The 10710-nt window shown below is 31.5% G+C and overlaps 3 protein-coding genes across 6 annotated transcripts; 1 reads left to right on the top strand and 2 right to left on the bottom strand.

Moving 5' to 3' along the window:
- Positions 1 to 30: 30 nt before the first annotated feature.
- On the top strand, positions 31 to 6827 carry LOC126917037 (uncharacterized). Of its 3 annotated transcripts, none has more exons than XM_050723419.1 (5): positions 31 to 423; positions 958 to 1141; positions 1217 to 1410; positions 3316 to 3525; positions 3610 to 6827. In XM_050723419.1, exons 1-5 carry the CDS (start codon positions 243 to 245, stop codon positions 6294 to 6296), a joined length of 3456 nt encoding a protein of 1151 aa, XP_050579376.1. In that variant the 5' UTR covers positions 31 to 242; the 3' UTR covers positions 6297 to 6827. The 3 variants fall into 3 exon arrangements, with proteins under 3 accessions (XP_050579376.1, XP_050579375.1, XP_050579377.1); XM_050723420.1 differs by having other exon boundaries at positions 33 to 423; positions 3316 to 5460; positions 5569 to 6827; XM_050723418.1 differs by having other exon boundaries at positions 32 to 423; positions 3316 to 6827.
- Positions 1304 to 3317, bottom strand: LOC126917077 (carbohydrate sulfotransferase 9-like). Its single transcript, XM_050723525.1, has 5 exons — positions 3131 to 3317; positions 2825 to 3063; positions 2428 to 2747; positions 2161 to 2347; positions 1304 to 2084 (listed from the first exon to the last, which is right to left on the bottom strand). The coding sequence occupies exons 2-5, from the start codon at positions 2840 to 2842 to the stop codon at positions 1572 to 1574; spliced, it is 1038 nt and encodes a 345-aa protein (XP_050579482.1). The 5' UTR covers positions 2843 to 3063; positions 3131 to 3317; the 3' UTR covers positions 1304 to 1571.
- LOC126917052 (solute carrier family 2, facilitated glucose transporter member 10-like) lies at positions 6669 to 10561 on the bottom strand. Of its 2 annotated transcripts, none has more exons than XM_050723452.1 (6): positions 10082 to 10561; positions 9484 to 9907; positions 8850 to 9401; positions 8414 to 8760; positions 8113 to 8341; positions 6669 to 8014 (listed from the first exon to the last, which is right to left on the bottom strand). In XM_050723452.1, exons 2-6 carry the CDS (start codon positions 9824 to 9826, stop codon positions 7767 to 7769), a joined length of 1719 nt encoding a protein of 572 aa, XP_050579409.1. In that variant the 5' UTR covers positions 9827 to 9907; positions 10082 to 10561; the 3' UTR covers positions 6669 to 7766. The 2 variants fall into 2 exon arrangements, with proteins under 2 accessions (XP_050579409.1, XP_050579408.1); XM_050723451.1 differs by having other exon boundaries at positions 9484 to 9889; positions 10082 to 10426.
- Positions 10562 to 10710: the final 149 nt, after the last annotated feature.

Below are 10710 nucleotides of genomic sequence, written 5' to 3'. Positions count from 1 at the left end.
TGCAATGTGTTGTAAAATTTATGCCTGTATATGTCCATGATTTTCCTTCGATGAATCAAGCTAACTCTGCATATTCAATTCTGTTTTTCGAAGGAATAACTTGATAACATACTTGAAAAGATACTTAATAACTTAAAATATACCGTACTTAATGACATAAAGAATTTTAAGCAAAGAAAAAGTGGAAAGTATGTGGCTGATTTCGGAACGCGTTTCATTTGTTGTGTAAAATTAAATCAAGAATGGCCGGGAAGATGGCGGCGGCAGAGTTAAAACATGATAATGTTTCGTGCTATGAAACTGTGAAAAAAAATGTATCGATAATAACATTACACAGGGAAATAGAATGTTATCAATTTAGATTGTTAGACTTATTTTACTACTTAACTTCTGTCAGTTTTTTTTTCATCGATATAGCAACAGGTGAACAAAGAATGAATGTTTACTCCGTATTCCTTCTAATGATATGCCTTTCTTTGTATGAAAAATAGTACAATTTATTAAAGAATATATTTCAATAGGTATAAAGGATAATTATTGAATCGATGTATGTTTAATACGGTCTCTATATTTAAACCTGAATATTACAATTGCAATAATTTAGTACATATTCATTGTACTTGTATATATTTTTTTAATGACATAATTATAACAATGTAAGATAAAAATTACATCTTAAAATTATCTATAAGTTCTGTATATTTCTTTTATACTTGGGGTGTAGTATATAATGAGTATAAGCTTGGACTGAATGATCTTCCCTAAAATCATTTATATCACATGATAACTAAAATTTTTTTAATTTTTACATAAGTGAAAAATATATACATTCGAAACATAAAAATGAAGTTGTGTTTTTTGAAACAATAAAATAAAAGTGATAGAAGATATGATTAATATTTTGATATACACATAAAAAATATTAATAGTTACCATGAAACAAAATTTTTGTTATAGATAGTATTGCATTTATGGAATACTTTTTACAAGGGGAGTTTGTTTGGGGATGCTTTGCTTTGAGCTTTACAATTTTACCTGCAGGTGTTATTCAAATATTTAGTCTGAGATGGTATCACAGCGATGGTTCCATTAAGAACATACATTGGTTATTACATTTTTTATTCTTGGGAGTATTACACAGGTATTGTGTTAAGTTTGTTTTTATCAGCCAGCAGTTAGTTGTTTTTTCTGATAGGGTGAATAATTTTATTTTTAGGTATTTAATTTTACTTTACTCCACAATATATTCATTAAGGAACAAACGATTTGTGAAGGATAAAAATTGGGTATATAGACAGGAAAGTGATATATGTATGTTGCATTTATTTGAGTCATTTATGGGGGCTGCTCCACAATTAATATTGCAACTGTATATCATGGCAGTATTACGTTATACACCATTATGGACAAGTAAGAACAAATAAAACAGTTATCTTAATCCAAAAAATTTAAAAACTGTTAATTCTATGGCAGAGATTATTATTGCTTAAATTATATTGAAAAGAATTAAATGTAACTTTTAGATTTATTATGCTTTCGTTTCTACTGTTACTGTTAAATATCTTGAGATATTATATGGGTAAATAGGAAAAAAGTTTAAAATCATTTTCATAAACTTTGTTAATTTCATCGAGCAATGATCTAGGAACATTTTGCATGTATTGTTTAACTAAAGTAGTAGTTGTAACTCCACGTGGATTTATATTTTTCAAGTCATTTTTTTCATACAGGTATTCATTTAAACCTAATTCTTGTATTAAGAACTTTTGATCTCTATCAAAAGTATCAAATTTTAAAATGTAATTATACTGAATTAAACAAGGTTCACAAGTATCGATAAATGGTGCCCAATGTTCATCAAAATATTTTTCTTCCACTATAAATCGAAGAAATTCAGTAAACGTGGGTTCTAATTTTGTTTCATTTGGTTTCCTATAGCGATGGTATTTGTGTGCTATATGACGTCCAAATCTTCTATAATAATAATCTCTTCCTTCTATATGTTCTAATTTATCCCTATATGCAGATACTAAACGTTCAAATGGATGACGCACTATTAGAAATTTCGTTGTTGTATTTAACTTCTGCAACAAGAATGTTTGGCATTCAAATATTTGTATATTATATTTTGTTACTTTGTATTCTTTGTATATTACATACTTGATACACTTTTTTAACATCTCGATCACGTGGAAATGCTTTTCTAACAATAGTATTAATCTGCAAAATATTTTTGCGAATCAATTCCATAGCTGATTCTGTTAATACACCTCCAAGTGTAGCAAAGTGCTTCATCCAAGTAGAACTTGCTGCTTTATATATAGGACACCATGATAATCCATGTGTTCTGTGGAATATAAATTCAATAAATTTACACTTTACAATGTAATATGCAATTTACAATGCAATAAATTCTGTAATACTCACGTATCAATAATCATATTCGATAATACATTGTCTAAGTTTGAGCTTGTTCTACCAATGATTTTACAATATTGTTCTAATTCATTTCTTCTAGAATTTAATTGCATTCTTATATTCCTCATCTCTTCTATTGAAAACGTGGCTATGGTAGATTTATTGCTTATTGGATTACTATGCTTATAATTTTCATTGCTGATATAATTTGCAATTTTTACATGTTTGCTTGCATGTAAATATGAATTACATAGCAAACTTAATAATAATATAAACAACATAAATAATATAACAAATATCATAACTAACTTTAATAGTATAAGTTGTCTCTGTAGAAAAATAGTTCATATATAATATAAGCTGCTTATTATTTTAATATTTATATTAAATAGATAATAGTACTCACTTGTAGTCCTGAGAACATGTTAGTAAAACATACATATATTTCACTTTCAAATAATATAAATGTGCTACTGTTGTTTAAAATAATAATACTTTTGAGACACAGAGGTATTAGAATTTAAAGAACTTGAAGAGAAACTAATATTGTATGGCTGCATATCTTCACATCCTTTGACCCGCCCCCATAGATAACAAAGGCAGTGGCATAGATATAATTGTCAGTATTCTATCTTCTTGTAGACTCTAAGATGTTTCGCTATTAGAAACCAATTATACAGTTACTATCTAAGCATTCTATTTGGAAACTTACAGCAGTGAAACTTTAAAAATAATGTTCTCTTCTCCCAGTAGGGTGGGTGTTTGTAGTGCTAAAAATAATTTAACTGCCACTGTCACTGTCACTGACTAAAAGCTTTGAGCAAATACAAATGATAATTATCTTAAAAATAAAAAATCAACAATGTTTAATACATTTTAAAATAAATAATCAAATAGGTTTATCCGCTGTAGTCTCCTTTTGTTCATTGAGCTGGGCTATAAGTACATATACAAAAGCTATGCACAAAATAAATCCTGATCATAATGAAGCAACATGGATAGTACTGACTCTTCAAGGTCTTTGGCGAGCTGGAATGCTGATATCCCGAATAGCTGTTTTGGTTTTAACAGTAATTTGTTTAAAAGAGTGGTCTTTATTGTTTCTTGGTAAGTATGAGAGCGAACTATTAAGATTGCTCAAAATAAACTCATGTCTTTCACATAGTTCGTGTTCCACTCTGAATGTTACAGGATTCCACTGGCTTTTTATGACCATTTGGGTACTTCTCCAAAACACAGACTTTTGCCCAACTGTATGGGAAGAGCGTATTTATAATTGTATTATAGGATTTATTTATTGCTTCGATTTTTTTAATTTACGCGTAGGCAAATCTCGGTATAGAGTATTCGTATTTTACTCTATCATTGTAATAGAAAACATAATCTTTTTAATCGTGTTTGTATTATGTTTTAAAGATGCGATAAAAGCTGAAGAAATAGCGATAATGACAGGTTTAATAATTGGAGGAATGATTATCGGCTTGACGAGCATGTTGTTTTACTATGGAAAATTTCACCCATCAAAAATCGGAGGTATATCTAAAGCTACCGATGAAAGCTCTAATACCGTAACCAACAAAGCTGTCACCCCTAGATCTTTCAAACAGTATTATCCCAATTCATTCGCGTCGTCCTCCTGTTCTATTGATCATTCTCCAAGGGCTACTTCCGAGGAAATCACCACGGATAAACAGTATTTATTAACTAATATCGTACAAAATTCGGAATGTACAGAAAATGGTATTATCAATCAAATCTGTCAAATTGAAAGCGAACCAGTAACAACTGCTATTTGCCTTATTTCGGAGTGCGAGTCGGCGCACAACATTTCGAAAGACGAAAATATGTCGTCGAGCGGCTTACAAAAAAATACATTTTCCGTAACTGGTGACAATACCTGCGAATATCTTGAAATTCAAAACGATTGTAACGATTCCAATGAGAAAGATATTCATCGCCAGAAACGCAGAGGTATTTGTTTGCCAACGACCCATGGATTAGATATAGACAAAGATGTTTCATCAAAAGATCCAAATTCTTGTCTTCCATTGCAAAAAAGGCGAGGTATCTGTTTCTCAAATCAGCTTATCCTTGAAATGGAGAACGATGTCCAGGAAAAGGTCGTGACCAATAGAAATTTGGTACCGGACGTAAGTACGAAACGCGACAAATTAGAAGAATGTTCTCGTGGTAATATCTGCGAGGATATTAACAGTATTACATTGTTAAGAGAGAGATTGGAAACTCCAACGATTTTTAACGATACTTGCGAGAAAATTGCAACAGAGGAAACAGAAAAATTGACGAAGGAGTTGCAGCAGAGGGATGAAACGATGAGTTGTGTTACCTCGATCCACGACTATGAGAATGTTTGTCCTCTTGGTGTGGCTAGACCACCGTGGTGCATTCGTAGTTGGAAAGGATATACGGATATAGAAACTTACATCCATGACGATAGCGTTGTCAGAGACAGAAGAAGAGATACTTTAACAAGTACAACTACTGGCACTACTTACAGTTCTGAGTTTTCCGACACAACTTGCGCGAGTTCGGTATTAAGAGGAATTCTGAAGCAAGACGATTATCTCGACACGCTTACATATGATTTGATAGATTCTCGAGAGTTAAAAACGACATACAATGAGGATATGTCTACGAAAAGAATTTCTGACATTGACGAACAAAACCCCACTTTGTATATCGCGAAGCCGGTGGTAATAGATGATAAAGGTGGAATGTTCGCATTGGATACCATCCTGGAGGAACATGATGAAATTACCACGAAAGAAAAATTTGAATATACCCAACCCGGTCCTGATTCGGTTAGTACGTTAGTTAGTACGATAGATCAAATCAGGAAATATACTGCGGAAAATTCTCCTAGGCATGTCTATCATACCACGGGTAGTCAATGGGAAGACTTTGATCCGAAAAATTTGATAAAGAAGGCGCAGCTGACGAAAGCGTTGTTTAAAAATGACTCCGCTACGTGTAACAGAAATTATATTAATTGCTTGGATGAATCAGAATCGATTGTTCGAGGTAAATGCGAAATAGATACTATCAAAGATTTAGTTAAATACTGTACGATAGAATCGATTAAGAAGACGCCTTTGATAGATGCTATACTTTCCGATTCACCCATTTTAGGAAATAAAGCGAAGCTGCAAAAACAAGCTTCTATCGCACGTCAAAAGGATGAATCCGATTCAAAGGAGAACGATTTATACGTTGAAATGAGTCCATTGGTACCTGTTGAAAATGTTAAGGTTGTACATAATAATTTATCCGAGACAGTATCCTCTAATATCATGAATATGAATTCTACGGATGTTACGCGGGCAGCCACTATGCCAAATATTTGCATGCAATCGGCAAAGTCGAATTCCAATAATAATGAAGAAAAATTAGAACCGTCTGACGATAAACGTAAAAAACCGATTAATTATCCGAAAAGAAAATTTTCTTTGTTAAAAGAAAAATTTGAATCCAAGTCGCAATTAGTTTACGTTGTTACACCGAATAATGCTATTAAAATTGGACAATCCGCTGCCTCTTCGGAATTAGATGCATCGAAAAAAAATGTCTCGGTAATATTAAAAAAGTCATCCGATTGTACAAGGTACGACAAAGAAAATTTAGCTCCTATCGCATCGTTTAAAGTAAGTCACGAAAAGAACACTTCGAACGATAGGTCTCATTCAAATCGAGATAATATCGACCTTATTTACGAAAACGATAAGTCTTTGTGTGGTAGCGATTTAAATTTGAAAGAAAGAAGACATATATTTTTGGAGCAAGTTTTATCGCCGCCGAAATTATTAACATGGAATAAAAGAAAGTCTTTCAGTGGATCTACTGTGAAAAAACCTGCATAAGATTAGTTACATAGAATAAATAATATTTTTAATAGTTCCAAAATAAGATTGCGATAGTGATTTAATACGATTAATGTACTTAATTGTTGTTCGTTAGGATAAACGTTTTTGCAAGAGTGATACTTAATTTTATTTCATAGAATATATCATTTTCCCGCGCGATTAATTTTAATCGATCGAAGTAAAGGAGGAAATAAGAATAATGTATATACATATAATTCAGAAATCGAATTTAATACGCAATACACGAAAATGTTTTTAAGGTTTACAAGTCGACTGAATGATGTAAAGTAATGCACATTAATATTTTCATAAAATTGGAATAAGTTACTGTTCAGAGTAACATCATTTTTACATGTAAGGAAAAAACAGTTATATTTTCTATACATTTTATTAAGTACGTAAACCAACTGTATCATTGCCAAGTACAATATTACATTTTACAATATTGTAAATCTGCAATAATTATACATATGAAAATTATTTTTATATACAGCAATGTTATGTATAATAAAAGATTTTTTACATAGTGATATTTATTTTAAATGGCACCGAAGAACATTACACGTTATTGTTATACGTAGAGAAATCGCAATGAACACCCAAATGAACATTATAAAATTGATATTTGAAGAATTCTATACGCGTAGCGATACGTATAATAAAAAAGATGACTATTCTTAATATGAGGTGGTATATATTATATAACATATACATTTCCTTATTGAAATTTCTAAGCTACGCATTTCTAAACATAATTTGATCTGTTGTTACACTATAAAATATCTAATTCTCAACATATCTAGTCTAATACTTGATTACTAATCACACCTTCTTAATTAAACTTTTCATAGAAGTGAGTATTATAAAAAGTGTCATTGAATAACATTAAAAATTATAATAAAATACATAAAACATGTATAAATAATGAAAAAAATTATAACTTAGGTACTTTTACTTAATAAATTGAGAAAAGATGAACAGTTGAAATTCAAAAACTAGTCAGTCTTTCGCATCGAAAATGTTTTACATATTTCGATATTCTTTATTACATTTGTGTGATATGTTCTGTAATAATCTGTAGTTAAGAAAATTTTATTGAAATACGTGTGTGTTACTTTTATGCAATATTTGTTGAACACAATACTTTATAGAAGAGTTACGACTTTGCAAAACGAGATGAAATTAATAATATTTGGAATACTTTCGTAGACACATAGGGATTACATGTAATTATTGGATTATCCTAAAACTTGTTGTTGTAGTTTTTAAGCTGTTCACTTTGAATGACCGTAATGTTATTGAAATTTCTTTGAAAAGACTTTGAAACGATCAATTACAAAACAGCAATAACAATTATAAAACAAGTTGTTGACTCTCTGTGACCTACAAATGATGTTGAACCTGATAATTAAAAACCACGGGAAACTTTTAAGATAATCCAATACTTCGATAGTCGGAATTTTATTTTCAAATTAGGGTACTCTGCCCGTTACTCGCGTTTTCGTCATATTTTCTAATCCATTGAATATGACAAATGAGCGGTAAACTACGTAAATTATTACATATACGTGTTCCGAGAGAAATTTTCCGTAATTCTTGTGCAATCTGATGTAGAGACTTACCTTTTGTTTCGGGAATGAATAAAAAGACATAAAATATTGTAACGAGGCACATGAAACTATAAAACAAATAGGATCCGGCTAATGTCAATGATCCTGAAAGAAGAACAATTATATGTATATGTTGAATAAGAAATATTGTTTATTACATATTGTTTAAAATACATGAAAGAGAAAAGTTGAAGGAAACTTACTGATCATAGTACTGACGGATTCCGTGGCAATAATATGTGTTATCCATATTACAATAGAAACGAAACTAATACATCTCCCCCGTATAGCTGCAGGGAAAACTTCTGTAAGATTTAAAAGTGGTACTGGTCCAAGTCCTAAAGCATATGCTGCTTCATATACGAGTAATGTTATTACTGCTAAAATACGTAAACCACCTGTTAGACCTTCAGAAACAGCAATATTCTGTGTCTGCAATAAAATAAAAACAATTCTATTGAATTCTTTTAACAATCGTAAATATACCAGATAAAAGAAATATACTTCGCAAGATGCTTTAATTTGCGTCCAGGTTTCCGGGCTGGGTGGGACTATAGCTAATGGAGTCGGCAATAAAGGGAACGGTGGTGGTGATCCAGTAGGTAAAATCGAATGAATTTTAACTTCTTCGTTATGATGATTCTTGCAATGGTTATTTACAACATCTAAATTGTCGTCGCCCCTGTCTATCGTAGCAAGTAAAGACAATAATGATATCGTTGTCATACAAATAGTTGCCGATGTAATTAGAGCTGTTCGACGTCCACATCTTTCTACTATAACCAGAGATAACATCGTACTAAATACCTTCACGATGCCAAGGGATATTAAAGCTGTGACTTCTGCAACGTCTGTGAAACGAATAAAGCAAGAAATGTTCACGTAAAAACAAAAAAAAAAGAAAAAATAGAAAAAAAGAATATATGATTGTAATACTTACTAGAGCAAATGCCTAATAATGCAAACAATCTTGGTGCATAATGCAAAACTTGTCGTTTTCCGGTACCTTGTTGCAATATCAGTAAGAAAGCCATGATCGTTAAAGTCTCAAAAATCGTATACCAAGCTTTTTTGGACGATGTCTTTGAAACGTTTGCCATTCTTTTATAAAGTAAGAATGGGGGAGATCGTTGAAGAAATATAATGGTTACTATACATGCAGCTAAAGCAGGAACAGCTGTTATACCAATGGAAAATCGCCACTGATAGTCTATATTTTTTATAGCAGCAGCAATGACTGAAACCAAGAATCCAGTAGCTGTGCCCAAGTGATATAACATTATATTATATCCGCGTTTATTTGGCTCGGATACTTCTGCCATATATATGCAGTGAGCTATTGCTGAAACAGATCCAGAATATCCGCAAATTATCCGAGCGACAAGTAACAAGATATAATGATTTGCCAAAGCTGATAATGTGGCGCCAAAAGTTAGAAAAACGAGCGTTGATATCATTGTCCAACGTCGACCGAATGTATCGATTAAGAAACCTATAAAGTATTGTGTTGTTAGTACTATCCATTTTATTAATTTTTATATTTCTATATTTTTTAGAAATTTATTTACACTTACCACCCATTAAACCACCAATAAGAGCTCCAACGAACCAAATACTAATAACAAAATCCTTTTCAAAGCAATTCAAATTTAATTCATGTTTGATCAAAGGAGCTATAGGTTTTGCAATACCCATATCACTTCCAAAAGCAATACCTGCAAAAATTGCTACCATGGAAACAAAAATATTTTTATTTCCTGATGTCAATGGTGTTAAGTTGTCGTTTGGTTTAGGAAGTGGTTTCCTTAAATTTTTCGGTGGTAAACATTGATAATCATTTGGGACTTTGCTTATAGATGTTTCGGTAGTTTTATTTGCACTGTTTAACAGTATTGTAGTATCTTCTTCGTCTGACATTTTTCTTCAATATATGTAGTATTAAGTACATAAAAATCACATTAAGGAGATTGCCTCTACATCCTAAAACATGAACTTTATCTTTATCAATTTAAAGAAATAAATTAATTACAATCAATGTTGCTGATATTGATGGCAATCTTCGAATAAGTGTAAATTTGTAAGAAAATCCAAGCTCCAATTTTTCAGGAACATTTACATGTATTCACGCGATCGACAGCATACTAAGTAAAATAATTTTAATACGATACTTACCGTTTGCAGAAAACGAAAGTAGAAAAAAATGTTACTGTTTACTTTCGTTGATTTGACATTTGCAGTTTGGATTTGTAGATGCAAGAATTGACAGTTCTCATAACGTTTAGATATGGAGCGCCATCTTACAAGATGTTCGAAACAAGAAAATTCAGCTATGCGCAAAAGCGAGACACAGCCTTACTAGAGAAAGGTAAATACAAACAGATATATAGAATTGAGAGAAAATTTCCATTTGTTTTCGCTTGAAATTATCGAGATATTTATATAGAAAGCGAGAAGAATGATAAAATGAAAGAATTGTTAAGAATCTATGATCGAATAAAGTGATTCATGAGTGATTTGAGTTCTTGAATTTTCTTGTGGATGTCGCTATTTGTATCTTTACGTGTGGCCCTACTCCTGGCATACATCGCGCGCTGTACGAGCGATGTTGCTAGTTGTCCGTCGGACTCGAGTTCAAAGCATATTTTGGAAAGTCAAGATTCACTTTGTCGTGAATCCTCCCTTCAAATGTTACCATATATGTTCTTTTATCAATGAATAGCTACATTATTTGTTACATACTGTGAATCACTGATATTTCATATAATTTACACCAAGGCGGAGATGTGCGCTCCGTAGGTGTG

This window comes from Bombus affinis, chromosome 6 (genome assembly GCF_024516045.1).
Source record: "Bombus affinis isolate iyBomAffi1 chromosome 6, iyBomAffi1.2, whole genome shotgun sequence".
NCBI lineage: Eukaryota > Metazoa > Arthropoda > Insecta > Hymenoptera > Apidae > Bombus > Bombus affinis.
The sequence above is the reverse complement of the archived record's forward strand: the minus strand, read 5'-3'. Positions and strand labels throughout refer to the sequence as shown.